This window comes from Panulirus ornatus, chromosome 11, assembly GCF_036320965.1.
Source record: "Panulirus ornatus isolate Po-2019 chromosome 11, ASM3632096v1, whole genome shotgun sequence".
In the NCBI taxonomy this organism is placed as follows: domain Eukaryota; kingdom Metazoa; phylum Arthropoda; class Malacostraca; order Decapoda; family Palinuridae; genus Panulirus; species Panulirus ornatus.
The window spans coordinates 17,136,750-17,160,928 of NC_092234.1; the positions used below are offsets into that span (position 1 = coordinate 17,136,750).

Below are 24,179 nucleotides of genomic sequence, written 5' to 3' on the forward strand. Positions count from 1 at the left end.
AGATGGTGTGAGAGTAAGTTATTATGAGGTCTTGAAGGAATTAGAGTGCTTTAAGGTCTTAGGAATTGACTTGGAATAAGTTAGAAACATTGGGGCTGGAATGATTCATAGGATGGGAGAAGAAACTAAGGTCTTAGTTGTACTATACGGTGCGTGTGGAAGGGGAGGTTAGTGTTTGTTTGGTCAGTGATGGTTATATTGGAAGTGTGATAGTTGTAACCATGTTGTATGGTGTACGTCATGGACCCTGAATGTTGAAGAATGGAAGAGGGTGAACATCTTAGAAATAAGATGTTTATAAGTGCAGTATGATTGTGAATTCTGACCAGGATGTGCTGAATTGGTTTAAACACATGTACAGGATGAGTGTAGAAAGAACGACTAAGAGGATCTACATGTCAGAAGTAGAGGGAGAAAAAAAAGAAGTAGAGGGAGAAAAAGGACGTACATATCAGTGAGTAGCTAAGATGAAATTTTACCATGATGGTAGGGCTAGCATTTAGTGCTTACAAATTATGTTGCTAGTTGGATGATGCTTTATATTCAATTGTCACTCTTGTATTCACTGCTTATTTACTTGTTGGATAACACAATTTTTCTCAGTGGCTACTACTTTGGCATAACAGAGCATTCATTAATATCAAGAGTTTCACTAGTAACGATACTCAATCCTTCATGTTTACTTTACTCTTCATATCTTTTCTTGTAGGCCCTTGTATGAAGATAATGAAATATTGTTAAGTCAACCTGTATGAAACTGGGAGTCCTGTTCAGATATCAAAATTTTTTTCTTCTACACTGTTCCGTATCCTTGAGTTGAAAGTGGTCCAATTTAAGACCACACCCAGGCTACCTTCATAACAACCCACTAGCTCTACCCTGTAATGTTGGATATTTCCCCTCTCCTGTAGGGATTACTTTTGGTTTTTGTTCTCAGAGGTAGCTACTTGTGTTCCCCAACCACATGCTAGACCACGCAATATTTCGCAAGCTTCTGCTCCACAATTACCGTGTGGCCATTGGCAACTCGAGGGTGGGCTGTTTTGATAGCTGTTTCTTTCCCTACACCTTAGAGCTTTGGAGCTTTCTACCATTTCATGTCTTTCCTAATAACTATGACCTGGCACACTTTAAAAGACAGATTTTTCACTTCAAAATTTTTAGATACTTTCCCTTGTCTCTTTTTTCCCTTTTCATTAAACTCTCTGTATTTCAGTTAAGGCCTGGCCTCAATGTAGGTTTTTTCTGTGACTGGAACCTCCAACATGAAAAAAATTTTCTACCTAGGCACAACCTTCTGTTTCCATGCTGAATTACATATCAGATGCATCCACTCTGTTATACTTTCTCTTTCATGCATCAGCATTTCAACCATAATCCCATCCATTCCTGGTGTCTTTCCTGCCTTCAGCCTCATTATTGCCCTTCTTACCTCCCTTTTTGCTATAAGCCCTTGCACTTGTATCCTCTTCCTTCCATCTTCCATACCCATGCATGCAACAGCTGTTGCCTTCTTTTAATTCAACAAATCCACTTCCTTACTCCTCACATTAACATTTCCACTCTTATCTCCATCTCTTTCCTTTTTCACCTCCTTCCAGTATAGTTTCTTATTATCCTGAAAATTTTCACTCAACTTCCTTCCAAAATCTTCATCTGCTCTTTCTTTGCTTTCCTCTATCAGCTTCTTAACATTTCACTTGCATATTTTATATTCTTCCCTCCTTTGCTGAACTTCCACTGGTACATTATTATCGATCAATCTACCATATACCTTTTTCTTCTCATCCACTGCATTTCTTATCTCTTCCTATCCACTTTGCATTGCCCTTTTTATTCTTGTATCCCATGACCTTGTATCCAACCACTAATTCTACGACCTTTAATAGTATTTCTTTAAACATTTTAAAAACCTCATTCATACTTGACTGCATCCCTGCATTCACTACACTTCCATCAAAGCTTTCAGTTGCCTTCCTTTAATTCTTCTCCCTGCATCTTCCTTTAATTCTTCTCCCTGCATTTATTTTGATTCATCTACCTGCTTGCCAATACTTTTATCTCTCCATTCTCCCCTACACCATACCTCCACTTCTCCCTGATCTTCATCCCCACAGGAACCACAAAATTATCAGTCTCCAAAGAATCCTTTCACAAGTCTAGCATCTAGCATTGCCTTTCTCAACCTTTCATCCTGGACCACATAGTCAATGAAAGCCTTTTGCTCCTCTCTTCCATCACTTCACATTCATGTATAACTGTGGATCTTCTTGTGCTGAAAAAAGGTGTCTGTAAGGAATAACTCCCTCTCAGCACAAATATTCACAAGATAACTTCCATTTTCATTTACTCTAGGCACTCCCCAAATGCCAACTATCTCACCAATTTCATCACATCCTACTTTCGCATTCATATCACCCATTACAACTGCGTTTATCTCATTCCCAAAACCGTTTATACAGTCATTCAGATGTGTCCAGAGATGTCTCATTTCATCGTTTCTCTCATTCTGAAAACTGTTTGTAGTTATTCAAATATGTTAAGAACAGCAATATTTCATCCGTACCTCATACAGTCTTCATATTCACAGGCGCATATATACATACCCATGTATACTTTATGTTTCCCGTTTTTTCCCTCACCCACACTGTTGATGATCCATTCCATCCATGCTCTGTAATACCCTTCACATTCTGTGTTATCAGAATTGCATATCCATCTTTCCCTCTTCCCTGATAATTTTCACTCATTCCTATCCATACCACTCCTTCCATGCCCTTCCATAACTTGCATTCATCATTTCCATATTCACTCCACACACCCTGCCCATGGATATGGGTTTCCCCATCCCCGGCACATGTAAGTTACAACTTTTCAACTTTTCCAGTATGAATTTTTGGGAAGTTTTTGTTTATACTTCCAGTATAAATGATAATGAAGAATATAATGCCATGTGACCTCTCACAAAGAAATCAGCACATCAGCTGGCGAAAATAAGTCATGTAATGGATGGCATGCAACTGTAAACAAAGAAACTGTTGCAGAGTTGTTACTATTATAATCCTCAGGCATCATGTATAGAACTATAGGCACTTGTTGGGGTCTCATTCTGTGTGTGCCAGTATACAAGAATGATCTGTTAATAGCAAAATTCATTACATTTTTGCTGTGATAGTTTATTACATACAATCTAAGGTAAGATGGATAGGGGATGGCAAAAGATTATTTGTGTAGCACCTCTGGGCAATGCCAGTGTCACCTTTGTTGAAAAACACAGCTCTAGAAGTTAAGGGCCTACTTTGTGTGGTGTCTGACTTGCCACCTTTGAGGCAGAAGAAATGCTGTTGTGCTACACCATAACTTTTAAGGCAGCTTTTCTTGTCATGCTGTACTCTTTATTCGTAGTTCTTCTGTAATCCTCCTCCTTGAATCTTTAAAGAATAAACACTGTTTCTTTCTTCATCAAGTAAGTAGTTTTCCAGGTTGCTTCTGACTTACATTCTTTTCCCATTTGAAAAATGTTTCTTTTAACCAGTGGCAACCACCATCAGGTAGATGTCCATGCTCCAAGAATTAAGAGGTGGTGAGAATGACTGGTGTGTCACAATGATGTCATCACTAGATGAAGGTTACTGCTTGGCATAAGGGCAGACTCAGACAGAGCTATAAGCTGCAGCTATGATGTAGGGTCAGTGAACTTTAATCCCTGATATGCTCTCAGAACTCACAGGACACCACCCTGAAAGAAAGTTTTTCATTAAGCAAAATTCTCCTTTTTATTAGCTTATGGGTTGATGTGCTGCCAATAGATTGAACCAGGGCATGTGAAGCATCTGGGGTAAACCATGGAAAGTTTTGTGGGGCCTGGATGTGGAAATGGAGCTTTGGTTTCAGTGCATTACACATGACAGCTAGAGACTGAGTGTGAATGAATGTGACCTTTTTTGTCTTTTCCTAGCACTACCTCACGGGGGGAAGGGATGCTATTTCATGTGTGGCAGGGTGGTGACGGGAATGGTTGAAGGCAGCAATTATGAATATGTACATGTGTGTATATTATATGTATATGTATGTATACGTTAAGATGTATGGGTATGTATATGTGCGTGTGTGGACGTTTATGTATATACATGTGTATGTGGGTGGGTTGGGCCATTCTTTCGTCTGTTTCCTTGCGCTACCTCATTGATACGGGAGACCAATTAAGTATGATAAATATGAAATGAATATTTAGCTTTATCGTGCAGTAAAAGAAACACAAATGGTCAAGTAATTGAAGAGCATTCATAGATGTACAAAATGAAGTTCTTATCTTTTATATATATATGTATCTCTTGTTCTTCAGGTGATGGTTCCCTTTGGCTCATTGGCATTCATGCCAGGTCGTTTGCTTCACACAAATGAGATCTTAGTGTTGTTAGGCGATAACTGGTTTGCTGAGCGAAGTGCAAAACAAGCAGCAGAAATTGTTCAACGGAGACTAAAAGGTGTGGTACCTTTTGTTATGCCAATGCTTTACTTTATAAGATATTCCATAATATAAACAGCAGTGTGGGGTTGACATTATAATTGTTCTTTAAATTGATTGATTTTGAAGACTTACTGATAGTAAATACCTTTTTAAAACCATTTGCTTACTGGTACATAATGAAAAGAAGACACAGACTGTTTTAGTGTTTTATGGTGGAATATAGTATTTGAAATACAGGTGTTAAATACTGAGTTCTGAGACATTTTTCATGAGGAATTTCATGTAACTTTTTTATTTTTGTATAATACACTGAGGTAATTTATCCTTAACATGATTATAGAATGAAAGAAGTATCAAGTAGTGGATAATACAAGGATACTCATGATTTGTTACACAGGTTCACAGATGAGGAATCATGTAAAGGTTGTAATAAGAAAGATGTACTTGAGAAACAAAAGGAGCAGGAAGTGTCAAATGAAAGTGGGTCACAAGTGCCATAAATTCTTTGGATGGAATAAAGGAATAAAAGCCTGCAGGCGATAGCACCACAGGTGTGAAGTAACTTGACGAGGCTGTTTCAGTATTAGTGGAATGAGAAGGGTGCAACATCTCAGAGGACCTTCTTGTCACAGAAGAGCCTAATTTCAATGACCCCACATGGAGCACAGCCTTGAAGCTGTAGGATACCTATGAAATAACAATGATGATGTAGTATGACATGCCTGATGACTGGTAGAGTGCATAAACTGTATAGTCCCTTTGCAACTGGGCAGGGGAAAAAATGAATGTCAGATTATAGAGATTTAAGTCTGTTGAGAAATCTAGCAAGGTTCATGGGAGAGTGGTGGCTGAATGGATGGTAGTGTTCACAGAGCAGCTGACTAGTGTGAAGCACATTGGTTTCAGGAGAGGTAGAGGGTGAGTGAACCAAGTGTTTGCTTTGAGATTGCACGTAAGAAGTACTTGGAGAGAGGTGACATTTATGGATCCAAAGAAATTGTATAATAAAGTTGATAGATATGTTGTGTAAATTTTGCAGTGGATGTATGGGGTAAGTGGTAGGTTATTGAATACGTCAAGGAATTTTTATAGGAGAGTAAGGCATGAATGCAGATAGGGAATGGAGGATTGTGAGTAGTTCTTGATGAAGGTGTATGAGCATTAAGGATATGTAACATCACCATCACTATTTTATCATCTTGGATAGGATAGTGAGGGAGGTTGATATAACAGTTTAAGAGCTAATTTGGGAGCATTGGTGGTGAATCAGGTGTTGCTTGGAAATGATTCTGTTCTGATTACCAGTGCCAGAGAGAAACTCCAAAAGATGGCGACAAAATATGAAGGGATGATTAAAATGAGAAAGTTGAAACTAAACATTAACAAAATAAAGGTAATGAGGTACAGCAGGGATTGATTGATTGATTTTTGCCTCAATTTTGACTAATTTTTTGTTCACTCCCACCCATCCTGTGGGCAGTTTTGCAAAGCAGGTCCAGTAACTGGGCCTCAATAAATGAAATACATGATAGGTTACATAGTGAGAAAAATGTTATTGTGGTTTGGGTAACATAATGAATGATTTGACAGATTCTGTGGTAAGTTAAGCTTACATCAGTTGAACAGTTTATGATGAGCAAATTTGTGATACCTTTCAAGTATCCGAGTTAGAACATTGTTATGGATGAAATGTTTGGCAAGTATTATCTTTGAACTCTGATTTTACAAGTCAAGGATGTAATGAACCATGGTATGAGCATTACTTTGTAGGCAAAGTTTACAATTGGTCTCTTCACTATCATCTGGAGGGGCAAACTCCCATGAGTATCCGTAGCCCAGCCTAGGTCAAGAGACTACAACGTCACGTTTTCTACTGACCTATTGGTGGAAACATTTATTATTTATTCTACTTAGTCGCTGTCTCCCAAGGTAGCGCAGGGAAACAGACGAAAGAATGGCCCTACCCACCCACATATGCATATATGTACATAAATGCCCACATACTCGCTTATACATACCAATATATTTCACAGTAGACATACATATACATACACAGAAATATACATATATACATATTCATACCTGTGGCCTTCATCCATTCCTATCGCCACCCCACCACACATGAAATGGCACTCCCTCCCCCTGCGTGCATGCACGAGGTAGTGCTAGGAAAAGACAACAAAGGCCACTTTCAATCACACTCTGTCTCTAGCTGTCATGTGTATTGCACCGAAACAACAGCTCCCTTTCAGCATCCAGGCCCCACAAAACTGTCCATGGTTTACCCCAGATGCTTCACATACCCTGGTTCAACCCATTGACAGCACGTCAACCCCGGTATACCACATCGTTCCAGTTCACTCTATTCCTTGCTCGCCTTTCACACTCCTGTCTGTTCGGGCCCCAATCGCTCAAAATATTTTTCACTCCATCCTTCCACCTCCAATTTGGTCTCCCACTTCTCCTTGTTCCCTCCACCTCTGACACGTATATCCTCTTTGTCAACCACCTCAAGCCACATATTGTCCTCAAACATTTCATTTCCAACAAATCCACCCTTCTCCACACAACCCTATCTATAACCAATGCCTCACACTCATACAACATTGTTGGAACCAATATTCCTTGAAACATACCCATTTTGCTCTCTGGGATAACGTTCTCGACTTCCAAACATTCTTCAACACTCCTAGAACCTTCGCCCCCTCCCCCACTCTTTGACTTACTTCTGCTTCCATAGTTCAGTGTTGTAAATGGAAATGGTGAAGAGCTTTTAGATTTATGGGCTGAAAAAGGACTGGTGATTGGGAATACCTGGTTTAAAAAGAGATATACATAAGTATACGTATGTAAGTAGGAGAGATGGCCAGAGAGTGTTATTAGATTATGTGTTGATTGATAGGTGCACGAAAGAGAGACTTTTGGATGTTAATGTGCTGAGAGGTGCAACTGGAGGGATGTCTGATCATTATCTTGTGGAGGCGAAGGTGAAGATTTGTAGAGGTTTTCAGAAAAGAAGAGAGAATGTTGGGGTCAAGAGAGTGGTGAGAGTAAGTGAGCTTGGGAAGGAGACTTGTGTGAGGAAATACCAGGAGAGACTGAGTACAGAATGGAAAAAGGTGAGAACAAAGGAGGTAAGGGGAGTGGGGGAGGAATGGGATGTATTTATGGAAGCATTAATGGCTTGCGCAAAAGATGCTTGTGGCATGAGAAGCGTGAGAGGTGGGCAGATTAGAAAGGGTAGTGAGTGGTGGGATGAAGAAGTAAGATGATTAGTGAAAGAGAAGAGAGAGGCATTTGGACGATTTTGCAGGGAAATAAAGGAAATGAGTGGGAGATGTATAAAAGAAAGCGGCAGGAGGTCAAGAGAAAGGTGCAAGAGGTGAAAAAGAGGGCAAATGAGAGTTGGGGTGAGAGAGTATCATTAAATTTTAGGGAGAATAAAAAGATGTTTTGGAAGGAGGTAAATAAAGTGCATAAGACAAGGGAACAAATGGGAACTTCAGTGAAGGGGGCTAATGGGGAGGTGATAACAAGTAGTGGTGATGTGAGAAGGAGATGGAGTGAGTATTTTGAAGGTTTGTTGAATGTGTTTGATGATAGAGTGGCAGATATAGGGTGTTTTGGTCGAGGTGGTGTGGAAAGTGAGAGGGTTAGGGAAAATGATTTGGTAAACAGAGAAGAGGTAGTAAAAGCTTTGTGGAAGATGAAAGCCAGCAAGGCAGTGGGTTTGGATGGTATTGCAGTGGAATGCATTAAAAAAGGGGGTGACTGTATTGCTGACTGGTTGGTGAGGCTATTAAATGAATGTATGACTCATGTTGAGGTGCCTGAGGATTGGCGGAATGCGTGCATAGTGCCATTATACAAAGGCAAAGGGGACAAAGGTGAGTGCTCAAATTACAGAGGTATAAGTTTGTTGAGTATTCCTGGTAAATTATATGGGAGGGTATTGATTGAGAGGGTGAAGGCATGTACAGAGCATCAGATTGGGGTAGAGCAGTGTGGTTTCAGAAGTGGTAGAGGATGTGTGGATCAGGTGTTTGCTTTGAAGAATGTATGTGAGAAATCCTTAGATAAGCAAATGGATTTGTATGTAGCATTTATGGATCTGGAGAAGGCATATGAAGGCATAGAGTTGATAGAGATGCTCTGTGGAAGGTATTAAGAATATATGGTGTGGGAGGCAAGTTGTTAGAAGCAGTGAAAAGTTTTTATTGGGGATGTGGGGCATGTGTACGTGTAGGAAGAGAGGAAAGTGATTGGCTCTCATTGAGTGTAGGTTTGTGGCGGGGATGTGCGATGTCTCCATGGTAGTTTAATTTGTTTATGGATGGGGTTTTTAGTGAGGTGAATGCAAGAGTTTTGGAAAGAGGGGCAAGTATGAAGTCTGTTGTGGATGAGAGAGCTTGGGAAGTGAGCCAGTTGTTGTTCGCTGATGATACAGCGCTGGTGGCTGATTTATGTGAGAAACTGCAGAAGCTGGTGACTGAGTTTGGTAAAGTGTGTGAAAGAAGAAAGTTGAGAGTAAATGTGAATGGGAGCAAGGTTATTAGGTACAGTAGGGTTGAGGGACAAGTCAATTGGGAGGTGAGTTTGAATGGAGAAAAACTGGAGGAAGTGAAGTGTTTTGGATATCTGGGAGTGGATTTGGTGGCGGGTGGAACTATGGAAGCGGAAGTGAATCATAGGGTGGGGGAGAGGGCGAAAATTCTGGGAGTGTTGAAGAATGTGTGGAAGTCAAGAACATTATCTCAGAAAGCAAAAATGGGTATGTTTGAGGGAATAGTGGTTCCAACAATGTTGTATGGTTGCGAGGCGTGTCCTATGGATAGAGTTGTGCACAGGAGGGTGGATGTGCTGGAAATGAGATGTTTGAGGACAATATGTGGTTTGATCGAGTAAGTAATGATAGGGTAAGAGAGATGTGTGGTAATGAAAAGAGTGTGGTTGATAGAGCAGAAGAGGGTGTTTTGAAATGGTTTGGTCGCATGGAGAGAATGAGTGAGGAAAGATTGACTAAGAGGATATATGTGTCAGAGGTGGAGGTAACGAGGAGAAGTGGGAGACCAAATTGGAGGTGGAAAGATGGAGTGAAAAAGATTTTGAGTGATCGGGGCCTGAACATGCAGGAGGGTGAAAGGCATGCAAAGAATAGAGTGAATTGGAACAATGTAGTATACTGGGGTCGACGTGCTGTCAATGGATTGAACCAGGGCATGTGAAGCGTCTAGGGTAAACCATGGAAAGTTCTGTTGGGCCTGGATGTGGAAAGGGAGCTGTGGCTTCGGTGCATTATTACATGACAGCTAGAGACTGAGTGTGAACAAATGTGGCCTTTGTTGTCTTTTCCTAGCACTCCCTCACGCACATGAGGGCGGAGGGGGTTATTTCATGTGTGGCGAGGTGGCGATGGGAATGAATAAAGGCAGACTATGAATTATGTACATATGTATATATTTATATGTCTATGTGTGTATATATATGTATACATTGAGATGTATAGGTATGTATATTTGCGAGTGTGGACATGTATGTATATACTTGTGTATGTGGGTGGGTTGGGCCATTCTTTCATCTGTTTCCTTGCGCTACCTCGCTAATGCGGGAGACAGCGACAAAGCAAAATATAGATATATCTATATCCCTGAGGATAGGGGAGATAGAATACTTCCCACGCATTCCTCACATGTCGTAGAAGGCGACTAAAGGGGACGTGAGCGGGGGGCTGGAAACCCTCCCCTCCTTGTATTTTACCTTTCTAAAAGGGGAAACAGAAGAAGGAGTCATGCGGGGAGTGCTCATCCTCCTCGAAGGCTCAGATTGGGGGATTTAAATGTGTGTGGATGTAACCTAGATGAGAAAAAAGGAGAGATAGGTAGTATGTTTAAGGAAAGAAACCTGGATGTTTTGGCTCGGAGTGAAATGAAGCTCAAGGGTAAAGGGAAAGAGTGGTTTTGGAATATCATGGGTGTAAAGTCAGGGGTTAGTGAGAGGACAAGAGAAAGGGAAGGAGTAGCACTGCTCCTGAAACAGGAGTGGTGGGATTATGTGATAGAGTGTTAGAAAGTAAACTCTAGATTGATGTGGGTAAAACTGAAAGTTGATGGAGAGAGATGGGTGATTATTGGTGCTTATGCACCTGGGCATGAGAAGCAAGTGTTTTGGGAGCAGCTTAGTGAGTGTGTTAGTAGCTTTGATGCACAAGACTGGGTTATAGTGATGGGTGATTTGAATGGAAAGGTGAGTAATGGGGCAGTTGAGGGAATGATTGGTGTACATGGGGTGTTCAGTGTTGTAAATGGAAATGGTGAAGAGCTTGTAGATTTATGTGCTGAAAAAGGACATGTGATGGGGAAAACCTGGTTTAAAAAGAGAAATATACTAAGTATATGTGTGTAAGTAGGAGAGGTGGCCAGAGAGTGTTATTGGATTACGTGTTAATTGATAGGCACGTGAAAGAGAGACTTGTGGATGTTAATGTGCTGAGAGGTGCAACTGGAGGGATGCCTGATCATTATCTTGTGGAGGTGAAGGTGAAGATTTGTAGAAGTTTTCAGAAAAGAAGAAGAATGTTGGGGTGAAAAGAGTGGTGAGAGTAAGTGAGCTTGTGAAGGAGACTTGTGTGAGGAAATATCAGGAGAGACTGAGTACAGAATGGAAAAAGGTGAGAACAAAGGAGGTAAGGGGAGTGGGGGAGGAATGGGATGTATTTAGGGAAGCAGTGATGGCTTGCGCAAAAGATGCTTGTGGCATGAGAAGCGTGGGACATGGGCAGATTAGAAAGGGTAGTGAGTGGTGGGATGAAGAAGTAAGATTATTGGTGAAAGAGAAGAGAGGCATTTGGATGATTTTTGCAAGGAAATAATGCAAATGAGTGGGAGATGTATAAAAGAAAGCGGCAGGAGGTCAAGAGAAAGGTGCAAGAGGTGAAAAAGAGAGCAAATGAGAGTTGGGGTGAGAGAGTATCATTGAATTTTAGGAAGAATAAAAAGATGTTTTGGAAGGAGGTAAATAAAGTGCGTAAGACAAGGGAACAAATGGGAACTTCAGTGAAGGGGGCTAATGGGGAGGTGATAACAAGTAGTGGTGATGTGAGAAGGAGATGGAGTGAGTACTTTGAAGGTTTGTTGAGTTTGTTTGATGATAGAGTGGCAGATATAGGATGTTTTGGTCGAGGTGGTGTGCAAAGTGAGAGGGTTAGTGAGAATGATTTGGTAAACAGAGAAGAGGTAGTAAAAGCTTTGTGGAAGATGAAAGCCGGCAAGGCAGCGTGTTTGGATGGTATTGCAGTGGCATTTATTATAAAAGTGGGTGACTGTATTGTTGACTGGTTGGTAAGGTTATTTAATGTATGTATGATTCATGGTGAAGTGCCTGAGGATTGGTGGAATGCTTGCATAGTGCCATTGTACAAAGGCAAAGGGGATAAAAGTGAGTGCTTAAATTACAGAGGTATAAGTTTGTTGAGTATTCCTGGTAAATTATATGGGAGGGTATTGATTGAGAGGGTGAAGACATGTACAGAGCATCAGATTGGGGAAGAGCAGTGTGGTTTCAGAAGTGGTAGAGGATGTGTGGAACAGGTGTTTGCTTTGAAAAATGTATGTGAGAAATACTTAGAAAAGCAAATGGATTTGTATGTAGCATTTATGGATCTGGAGAAGGCATATGATAGAGCTGATAGAGATGCTCTGTGGAAGGTATTAAGAATATATGGTGTGGAAGGTAATTTGTTTGAAGCAGTGAAAAGCTTTTACCGAGGATGTAAGGCATATATACGAATAGGAAGAGAGGAAAGTGATTGGTTCTCAGTGAACGTTGGTTTATGGCAGGGGTGCATGATGTCTCCATGGTTGTTTAATTTGTTTATGGGTGGGGTTGTTAGTGAGGTGAATGCAAGAGTTTTTGAAAGAGGGGCAAGTATGCAGTCTGTTGTGGATGAGAGAGCTTGGGAAGTGAGCCAGTTGCTGTTCACTGATGATACAGTGCTGGTAGCTGATTCGTGTGAGAAACTGCAGAAGCTGGTGACTGAGTTTGGTAAAGTGTGTGAAAGAAGAAAGCTGAGAGTAAATGTGAATGGGAGCAAGGTAATTATTAGGTACAATAGGGTTGAGGGACAAGTCAATTGGGAGGTAAGTTTGAATGGAGTAAAAGTGGTGGAAGTGAAGTGTTTTAGATATCTGGGAGTGGATTTGGCAGCGGATGGAACCATGGAAGTGGAAGTGAATCATAGGGTGGGGGAGAGGGTGAAAGTTCTGGGAGTGTTGAGGAATGTTTGGAAGTCGAGAACGTTATCTTGGAAAGCAAAAATGGGTATGTTTGAAGGAATAGTGGTTCCAACAATGTTATATGGTTGCGAGGCGTGGGCTATAGATAGGGTTGTGCGGAGAAGGCTGGATGTGTTGGAAATGAAATGTTTGAGGACAGTATGTGGTGTGAGGTGGTTTGATCGAGTAAGTAATGTAAGGGTAAGAGAGATGTGTGGTAATAAAAAGAGAGTGGTTGAGAGAGCAGAAGAGGGTGTATTGAAATGGTTTGGTCACATGGAGAGAATGAGTGAGGAAAGATTGACCAAATGGATATATACGTCAGAGGTGGAGGGAACGAGGAGAAGTTTGAGACCAAATTGGAGGTGGAAAGATGGAGTTAAAAAGTATTTTGAGTGATCGGGGCCTGAACATGCAGGAGGATGAAAGGTGTGCAAGGAATAGAGGGAATTGGAATGATGTGGTATACCTTGGTCGATGTGCTGTCAGTGGATTGAACCAGGGCATGTGAAGCGTCTGGGGTAAACTATGGAAAGTTTTGTGGGGCCTGGATGTGGAAAGGGAGCTGTGGTTTCGGTGCATTATACATGACAGCTAGAGACTGAGTGTGAACAAATGTGGCGTTTGTTGTCTTTTCCTAGCACTACCTCGTGCACATGTGGGGGTAGGGGGTTTTCATTTCATGTGTGGCAGGGTGACGATGGGAATGATTAAAGGCAGACAGTATGAATTATGTACATGTGTATATATGTATATGTCTGTGTATGTATATATATGTATACGTTGAGATGTATAGGTATGTATATGTGTATGTGTGGACGTGTATGTATATACATGTGTATGTGGGTGGGTTGGGCCATTCTTTCATCTGTTTCCCTTACACCCCTTCACACACCCCTTCCACAGACCAACCTTCACTGAGGACTAGTCACTCTCCTCTCTTCCTACTCATACACATGCTTTACACCCTTGATGGTAAGTGAAGCTTACATCATTTGAAGAGTGATTTGATTGTGTATCTAGATAAATAAGAAAACTATTTATGATAAGGAAATTTATGATACCTTTCAAGTATCTATGGTAGAATATTGTTATGGATGAAATGTTTGGCAAGTATTATATCTGAGATCACTGATTTTACAACAGTCAGGGATGTAATGCTCCAAGGTGTGAGCATTACTTTGTAGGCAAAGTCTACAGTTGGTCTTTTCATTATCATCTGGAGGGGCAAACTCCATGAGTATCCGTAGCCCAGCCTAGGTCAAGAGACTACAACGTCACGTTTTCTACTAACCTATTGGTGGAAACATTTATTATTTATTCTACTTAGTCGCTGTCTCCCAAAGGTAGCGCAGGGAAACAGACGAAAGAATGGCCCTACCACCACATATGCATATATGTACATAAATGCCCACATACTCCTATACATACCAATATATTTCACAGTATACATACATATACATACACAGAAATATACATATATACATATTCATACCTGTGGCCTTCATCCATTCCTATCGCCACCCCACCACACATGAAATGGCACTCCCTCCCCTGCGTGCATGCACGAGGTAGTGCTAGGAAAAGACAACAAAGGCCACTTTCAATCACACTCTGTCTCTAGCTGTCATGTGTATTGCACCGAAACAACAGCTCCCTTTCAGCATCCAGGCCCCACAAAACTGTCCATGGTTTACCCCAGATGCTTCACATACCTGGTTCAACCCATTGACAGCACGTCAACCCCGGTATACCACATCGTTCAGTTCACTCTATTCCTTGCTCGCCTTTCACACTCCTGTCTGTTCGGGCCCCAATCGCTCAAAATATTTTTCACTCCATCCTTCCACCTCCAATTTGGTCTCCCACTTCTCCTCGTTCCTCACCTCAGACACGTATATCCTCTTTGTCAACCACCTCAAGCCACATATTGTCCTCAAACATTTCATTTCCAACAAAATCCACCCTTCTCCACAACAACCCTATCTATAACCAATGCCTCACACTCATACAACATTGTTGGAACCAATATTCCTTGAAACTATACCCATTTTGCTCTCTGGGATAACGTTCTCGACTTCCAAACATTCTTCAACACTCCTAGAACCTTCGCCCCCCTCTCCACTCTTTGACTTACTTCTGCTTCCATAGTTCAGTGTTGTAAATGGAAATGGTGAAGAGCTTTTAGATTTATGGGCTGAAAAAGGACTGGTGATTGGGAATACCTGGTTTAAAATGAGATGTTTGAGGACAATATGTGGTGTGAGGTGGTTTGATCGAGTAAGTAATGATAGGGTAAGAGAGATGTGTGGTAATAAAAAGAGAGTGGTTGAGAGAGCAGAAGAGGGTGTTTTGAAATGGTTTGGTCACATGGAGAGAATGAGTGAGGAAAGATTGACTAAGAGGATATATGTGTCAGAGGTGGAGGTAACGAGGAGAAGTGGGAGACCAAATTGGAGGTGGAAAGATGGAGTGAAAAAGATTTTGAGTGATCGGGGCCTGAACATGCAGGAGGGTGAAAGGCATGCAAAGAATAGAGTGAATTGGAACAATGTAGTATACTGGGGTCGACGTGCTGTCAATGGATTGAACCAGGGCATGTGAAGCATCTGGGGTAAACCATGGAAAGTTCTGTTGGGCCTGGATGTGGAAAGGGAGCTGTGGCTTCGGTGCATTATTACATGACAGCTAGAGACTGAGTGTGAATGAATGTGACCTTTTTTGTCTTTTCCTAGCACTACCTCACGGGGGGAAGGGATGCTATTTCATGTGTGGCAGGGTGGTGACGGAATGGTTGAAGGCAGCAATTATGAATATGTACATGTGTGTATATTATATGTATACGTTGAGATGTATAGGTATGTATATTTGCGAGTGTGGACATGTATGTATATACTTGTGTATGTGGGTGGGTTGGGCCATTCTTTCGTCTGTTTCCTTGCGCTACCTCATTGATACGGGAGACCAATTAAGTATGATAAATATGAAATGAATATTTAGCTTTATCGTGCAGTAAAAGAAACACAAATGGTCAAGTAATTGAAGAGCATCATATAGATGTACAAAATGAAGTTCTTATCTTTTATATATATATGTATCTCTTGTTCTTCAGGTGATGGTTCCCTTTGGCTCATTGGCATTCATGCCAGGTCGTTTGCTTCACACAAATGAGATCTTAGTGTTGTTAGGCGATAATGGTTTGCTGAGCGAAGTGCAAAACAAGCAGCAGAAATTGTTCAACGGAGACTAAAAGGTGTGGTACCTTTTGTTATGCCAATGCTTTACTTTTATAAGATATTCCATAATATAAACAGCAGTGTGGGGTTGACATTATAATTGTTCTTTAAATTGATTGATTTTGAAGGACTTACTGATAGTAAATACCTTTTTAAAACCATTTGCTTACTGGTACATAATGAAAAGAAGACACAGACTGTTTTAGTGTTTTATGGTGGAATATAGTATTTGAAATACAGGTGTTAAATACTGAGTTCTGAGACATTTTTCATGAGGAATTTCATGTAACTTTTTTATTTTTGTATAATACACTGAGGTAATTTATCCTTAACATGATTATAGAATGAAAGAAGTATCAAGTAGTGGATAACTCACAAGGTTATCCAGATTTTGATATTTGATGGGGAATGAAGAATATGAGACTAAAGCTGGCAGTCTTTATGCCCTATTATGATGATGAAAATAATGAAAATGAAAAATAGCTAGCTTAGACTTTAGCTTTCAGTGCTGCAGATATTGTGATTAGTTTGTTTTGTATGGGGCTGCAAAAACTCTGTAATAAAATCTACAAATGGGGATGTCATGCAACTTGATAGGTACTTCATCTTCACGGTTAATGGTGTGCAATCATGGCACCCTGGATCAGGGTTCTGTTTTGTTATATTAGGGTTTGCCATTTGCTGTTTGCCGATATATGTATCTAGAGTCACTCACTGTTAAGTGTCCAGTCTAAGTTCACTCTTTTTATCTTTTTGCAGAAGTACATAGATCCACAAACCACACACACCTCAAGGTTCACGTGTGGTAGTCTGGCCTGACTCTATCTGTGTATCCATCTGTTTATGTTTCTGATGCCTGTTCCCTTTGGGAACTCCCTCAAGGGGGTGGCCATAGCAAAAGGGCTTCCATAACTTTTGAACTCCAGTGCCACTTATGAGCCATTAGTGCTTCACCCTTGACAGTCCACTGCCAAAGGGCAACTTTAGTGCAGTGTTTTCAGAAGCTCCTACCTAATGGTCCTACGCTCTCTTTCTCCCTAATATGTCTAACTAGTGTTCCTGCTTTAAGTTCTGACTTTCTGCTTCAACCAAATGCTCCCAGCTAATGTTCATACCTGCTACTTCTACCTTCTGTTTCTATCAAGTGCTCTTGTCTAATGTTCCTACCTACTTCTCTCTATTGCTCCTTCCATTTTGTCAAAAGGCAGGGCTAGCACATAGCACTCACCACAGCAAAATAGAGAGTTATGAAGATTTAGTTGTTTGAATTAAGTGTTGTCAGTTGTTATGTGTGACAGGTAGAAATTTTACGTTTATGAACAGAATGCCAGCAATCCACATATGGGTGATGCAGAAAGAAAAGTCAGTTGCCTTGGTCAAAGGAGTGCAGCTTGGCATCCACTGACGTGCTGGGTCATTGCACAGCCATCACTAACCCTACCAGTACCCAGGTGGGTGGTACCAGTAATATATGTACCTCCCTGGTCGATGGCTGCCCACCAACTTCTACCTACTGGCCTTAACACTACTGAAAAATGTAGCATCCTTAAAAGCGGTATAAAAAAAGGATAGTAAAGCTAGGGTACTCTCCCCCACCCCTCCATGCCCTCTGGCAACTTGACATAAAGGAAACAGGTAGAAAAAGAAAACAGTACATGAATAGAATGTCTGAAGATATTGAAAAGTAAGGAATCAGGGTGAATGTGGATATATCTTGCATCCATTTGCTGAAGATATACATATCCCTTCAAGCGGGAAGTGCTCATCCTCCTCAAAGGCTCAGATTGGGGGTGTGTGAATGTGTGTGGATGTAACCAAGATAAGAAGAAAGGAGAGATAGATAGTATGTTTGAGGAAAGAAACCTGGATGTTCTGGCTCTGAGTGAAATGAAGCTCGAGGGTAAAGGAAGAGTGGTTTGGAAAAGTTTTGGGAGTAAAGTCGGGTTGGTGAGAGGACAAGAGCTAAGGAGGGAGTAGCACTACTCCTAAAGTAGAAGTTGTGGGAGCATGTGATAGAGTGTAAGAAAGTAACTTCTAGATTGATGTGGGTAAAACTGAAAGTGGATGGCGAGAGATGGGTGATTATTGGTGCTTATGCACCTTGTCATGAGAAGAAAGATCATGAGAGGTAAGTGTTTTTGGAGCAACTGAATGAGTGTCAGCAGCTTTGGTACACGAGACCAGGTATTAGTGATGGGTGATTTAAATGCAAAGGTGAGTGATGTGGCAGTTGAGGGTATGATTAGTGGACATGGGGTATTCAGTGTTGTGAATGGAAATGGTGACGAGTTTGTGGATTTGTGTTCTGAAAAAAGACTGGTGATTGGGAATACCTGGTTTAAAATGAGATGTTTGAGGACAATATGTGGTGTGAGGTGGTTTGATTGAGTAAGTAATGATAGGGTAAGAGAGATGTGTGGAAATAAAAAGAGCATGGTTGAGAGAGCAGAAGAGGGTGTTTTGAAATGGTTTGGGCACATGGAGAGAATGAGTGAGGAAAGATTGACCAAGACGTTATATGTGTCGGAGGTGGAGGGAACGAGGAGAAGTGGGAGACCAAATTGGAGGTGGAAAGATGGAGTGAAAAAGATTTTGAGTGATCGGGGCCTGAACATGCAGGAGGGTGAAAGGCAGGCAAGGAATAGAGTGAATTGGATTGATGTGGTATACCGGGGTTGACGTGCTGTCAGTGGATTGAATCAGGGCATGTGAAGTGTCTAGGGTAAGCCATGGAAAGTTCTGTGGGGCCTGGATGTGGAAAGGGAGCTGTGGTTTCGGGTATTATTACATGACAGCTAGAGACTGAGTGTGAACGAATGGGGCCTTTGTTGTCTTTTCCTAGTGCTACCTCGCACACATGAGGGGGAGGGGGATGTTATTCCATGTGTGGTGAGGTGGCGATGGGAATGAATAAAGGCAGACAGTGTGAATTGTGTGCATGTGTATATATGTATGTGTCTGTGAGATGTATGGGTATGTATATTTGCGTGTGTGGACGTGTATGTATATACATGTGTATGGGGGTGGGTTGGGCCATTTCTTTCATCTGTTTCCGTGCGCTACCTTGCAAACGCGGGAGACAGCGACAAAGCAAAATAGATAAAATAAATACATAAGTATGCGTATGTGAGTAGGAGAGATGGTCAAAGGGCATTATTGGATCGCATGTTAATTGATAGTTGTGTGAAAGAGAGACTTTTGGATGTTAATGTGCTGGGAGGGGCAGCTGGAGGGATGTGTGATCACTATCTTGTGGAGGTGAAGGTGAAGATTTGTAGAGGTTTACAAAAAAGAAGAGAGGATGGTGGAGAGAAGAGAATTGTGAGAGTAAGTGAACTTGGAAAGGAGACTTGTGTGAGGAAGCACCAGGAGAGATTGAGTGTAGAATGGCAAAAGGTGACAGGAAATGATGTGAGGGGAGTGGATGATGAATGGGATGTATTTAGGTAAACAGTGATGGCACGTGCAAAAGATGCGTGTGGCATGAGAAAGGTGGGAGGTGGGCAGATTAGAAAGGGTAGTGAGTGGTGGGATAAAGAAGTAAAGTTGTTTGTGAAAGAGAAAATATAGGAGTTTGTTCCCTTCACCTCTGACACATATATCCTCTTTAGTCACCCTTTCCTCACTCATTCTCTTCATATGTCCAAACCATTTCAACATGCCGTCTTCTGTTTTCTCAACCACACTGTTTTTATTACCTCACACATCTCTTACTCTTTCATTACTTACTCGATATGTATAAATAAAACAGGCAGTAATAAACTTTAAGCTCTGGCCTTGCAACTTACTATATATACAGTACTCTTGTGTGGAAGAATTATACAGCGATTCCTTCATGTTTCCTTAAAGAAGGCTACATGGATTAATCAATGTTAGTACATTATTAAAGTTTGGCTGAGGTGAAATCAGTGTTTGAGAAGGTAGCATATTATACCAAGATATTATGATCGATTAGAATGATTAATTTACAAAGAACAGCTTTACAGTCATTCCATGCAAAATATAAGCAGTAGGATTCATGGGAAGGTAAGAGTTTCATGACTCATGCTCTTTTCCTGTTAGGAAATACATCAAAGCAGGTATGATCATCTTTTGATGTAAGGAGAAAGATCTGATTGAAGGAATTAGGGAATCCATCTCAGTAAAGATAACCTTTGCTATGTGGTCATTACAGCTTGAGGCATCCCAGCCAGCAAAGTAGTACTCTTCCATAGGAATATCAGTAAAAGAGCTGTACAGGGATAACCACTGAGAGTCCCAAAGTGCTAGAGTTGGCATTACAACGTGGGGATAGGATTTGCCTATTTTAAAAGTGATAAAAATAAGATTTTGGTTTGAGGATTCTAAAGAGGAGGGTTCAGAGATGGAAAAAAATGTTGTTTTGGAGGAGCACTTGTGATAATCAGGATATTGAGGGAAAACAAAAGGGCTCTGACTTCACCAGGATCATCCTGAACAGATCTTCACCAGTCCTTGTTGTTTACATTAAGTCCCATGCTGCATGGATTTCAGCACATGGATGTGAATTGGGTAGTGCATTTTGACAGGAAGTCAGACAGTCAAAGAGTTGTACATGGAGAAATTCTTGAGACACTTTATGAAACCACAGAAGCAGAATCATATAGGATTGAGAAATTTAGATCCAGTTAGCTTTTGAGGTAGGAGACTGAAAGTCCACAATGTGGACAACAAGTGTTTTTGTTGTACTGTAAGCACAAACATCACCCTTTGAGGGGAAACAATGGTAGGGATTGTAGTTGGAGATTTGATAATGAAGAGAAACAGCCTTGGACAGCTGAGTTTCTGAGAGAAGAAAATCACGGGAAAAAGTAGACAGATGGTGTTAAACAGAGGGGAGGTTGGATTTGAGACTGTGAATGTTGCATAAATAGATAGCAAAGGAACCAGCTTTAGAGGTAAAATGGATCCCAGTTGTTTGATGACAGTTAAGGTGTCCTGGAAACATCCAACTTGCCTCAAGTGGTGGCAGCATTCCAGTTTCATGTAAGAGGTATCTTAGAATTTGTGTGCTGTCAGGTATTTGTTTCATGTTTTATTGACCCAAATGGAGACTCACTCACAGACTTTCGAACATTGTGTAAAAGTTACTTCCCACATTTAAGTTTTGAAATTAATCATAAAAAGTTTGACTTTTATATCGTTATAAAAGCTATCATCATCACTTATTCTCTTTTATTGGTAATCAAACATGGATTGAAGACTTTTTTTAGACTTCAGACATTTTACCTGTACTGTAAAAGTAAGGAACGTGGAGTTACTCTTCACAAAATTTATTGTTGTAGCCAAAAGTAGATTTTTTTCTAAAATATTTTAGGCTCATTGCTCACCATATAAATAAAATAATATAAATAATATAAAATGATATAAATAAAAAAAATTGCTCACCACGTTTTAATCCTAATATCGTCACTTATTTCATGTTTTCTATTTTTTTTCATTAATTTCTGTCAAGTATGAAGTAGAAGTTATTTTTCTGTACAAACATTTTGTTAGCTTTACCCAGAGGAAACCTTGACTCAACAGAAGTGAATTTGGGGTTGCAAAAAGTATGTTACGAATGTACAAATGTGTGTGGATGTAACCAAGATGAGAAAAAAGGAGAGATCGGTAGTATCTTTGAGGAAAGGAACCTGGATGTTTTGGCTCTGAGTGAAACAAAGTTCGAGGGTAAAGGGAAAGAGTTGTTTGGGAATGTTTTGGGAGTAAAGTCAGGGGTTGGTGAGAGGACAAAAGCAAAGGAAGGAGTAGCACTACTCCTGAAGCAGGAGTTGTGGGAGTATGTGATAGAGTGTAAGAAAGTAAACTCTAGATTGATATAGGTAAAACTGAAAGTGGATGGAGAGAGATGGGTGATTATTGGTGCCTATGCACCTGGACATGAGAAGAAAGATCATGAGAGGCACATGTTTTGGGAACAGCTAAGTGAGTGTGATAGCAGTTTTGATGCATGAGACCAGGTTATAGTGATGGGTGATTTGAATACAAAGGTGAGTAATGTGGCAGTTGAGGGAATAATTGGTCTACATGGGGTGTTCAGTGTTGTAAATGGAAATGGTGAAGATCTTTTAGATTTGTGTGCTGAAAAAGGATTGGTGGTTGGGAATACCTGGTTTAAAAAGAGAGATATACATAAGTATATGTATGTAAGAGAGATGGCGAGAGAGCATTATTGAATTACATGTTAATTGATAGGCACGTGAAAGAGAGACTTTTGGGTGTTAAAGTGCTGAGAGGTGCAACTGGAGGGATGTCTGATCATTATCTTGTAGAGGCAAAAATGAAGATTTGTGGAGGTTTTCAGAAAAGAAGAGAAAATGTTGGGGTGAAGAGTGGTGAGAGAAAGTGAGCTTGGGAAGGAGACTTATGGGAGGAAGTACTAGGAGAGACATGAGTGCAGAATGGAAAAAGGTGAGAGCAAAGGATGTAAGGTGAGTGGGGGAGGATTGGGATGCATTTAGGGAAGTGGTGATGGCAAAAGATGCTTGTGGCATGAGAAGCGTGGGAGGTGGGTAGATTAGAAAGGGTAGTGAGTGGTGGGATGAAGAGGTAAGATTATTAGTGAACGAGAAGAGAGAGGCATTTAGACGATTTTTGCAGGGAAATAGTGCAAATGACTGGGAGATGGATAAAAGAAAGAGGCAGGAGGTCAAGAGAAAGGTGCAAGAGGTGAAAAAGAGGGCAAATGAGAGTTGGAGTGAGAGAGTATCGTTAAATTTTAGGGAGAATAAAAAGATGTTTTGGAAGGAGGTAAATAAAGTGTGTAGGACAAGAGAACAAGTGGGAACATCGGTGAAGGGGGCTAATGGGGAGGTAGTAAAAGGTAGTGGTGATGTGAGAAGGAGATGGAGTGATTATTTTGAAGGTTTGTTGAATGTGTTAGATGATAGAGTGGCAGATACAGGGTGTTTTCTTCAAGGTGGTGTGTGAAGTGAGAGGGTCAGGAAGAATGGTTTGGTAACCAGAGAAGAGGTAGTGAAAGCGTTGCGGAAGATGAAAGCCGGCAAGGTGGCGGGTTTGGATAGTATTGCAGTGGAATTTATTAAAAGAGGGCATGACTGTGTTGTTGACTGGTTAGTGAGGATATTCAGTGTATGTATGGTTCATGGTGAAGTGCCTAAGGATTGGCGGAATGCGTGCATAGTGCCATTGTACAAAGGCAAAGGGGATAAAGGTGAATGTTTAAATTACAGAAGTATAAGTTTGTTGAGTATTCCTGGGAAATTATATGGGAGGGTGTTGATCAAGAGGGTGAAGGCTTTTACAGAGCATCAGATTTGGGAAGAGCAGTGTGGTTTCAGAAGTGGTAGAGGATGTGTGGATCAGGTGTTTGCTTTGAAGAATGTATGTGAGAAATACTTAGAAAAACAAATGGATTTCTATGTAGCATTTATGGATCTGGAGAAGGCATAAGATAGAGTTGATAGAGATGCTCTGTGGAAGGTATTAAGAATATATGGTATGGGAGGCAAGTTGCTAGAAGCAATGAAAAGTTTTTATTAAGGATGTAAGGCATGTGTATGAGTAGGAAGAGGGGAAAGTGATTGGTTCTCAGTAAATGTTGGTTTGTGGCAGAGGTGTGTGATGTCTCCATGGTTGTTTAATTTGTTTATGGATGGGGTTGTTAGGGGGGTGAATGCAAGAGTTTTGGAAAGAGGGGCAAGTATGCAGTCTGTTGTGGGTGAGAGAGCTTGGGAAGTTAGTCAGTTGTTGTTCGCTGGTGATACAGCACTGGTGGCTGATTCGGGTGAGAAACTGCAGAAGCTGGTGACTGAGGTTGGTGGAGTGTGTGAAAGAAGAAAGCTGGGAGTAAATGTGAATAAGAGTAAGGTTATTAGGTACAGTAGGGTTGAGGGACAAGTCAATTGGGAGGTAAATTAGAATGGAGAAAAACTGGAGGAAGTAAAGTGTTTTAGATATGTGGGAGTGGATTTGGCAGCGGATAGAACCATGGAAGTAGAAGTGAGTCGCAGGGTGGGGGAGGGGGCGAAGGTTCTGGGGGCATTGAACATTATCTCGGAAAGCAAAAATTGGTATGTTTGAAGGAATAGTGGTTCCAACAATGTTACATGGTTGTGAGGCATGGGCTATAGATAGGGTTGTGCAGAGGAGGGTAGATGTGTTGGAAATGAGAAGTTTGAGGACAATATGTGATGTGAGGTGGTTTGATCAAGTAAGTGATGA

The 24,179-nt window shown here is 40.9% G+C and overlaps 1 protein-coding gene across 1 annotated transcript in view; it reads left to right on the forward strand.

Annotated features, from left to right (window-relative positions):
- The window catches only part of LOC139751127 (uncharacterized), a 102,112-nt gene that overhangs the window by 16,000 nt on the left and 61,933 nt on the right, over positions 1–24,179 (forward strand). The window contains exon 4 of the mRNA XM_071666226.1: positions 4,346–4,539. Within this exon, the coding sequence (XP_071522327.1) occupies positions 4,346–4,539 (194 nt within the window). The remainder of the gene's footprint in view (positions 1–4,345; positions 4,540–24,179) is intronic.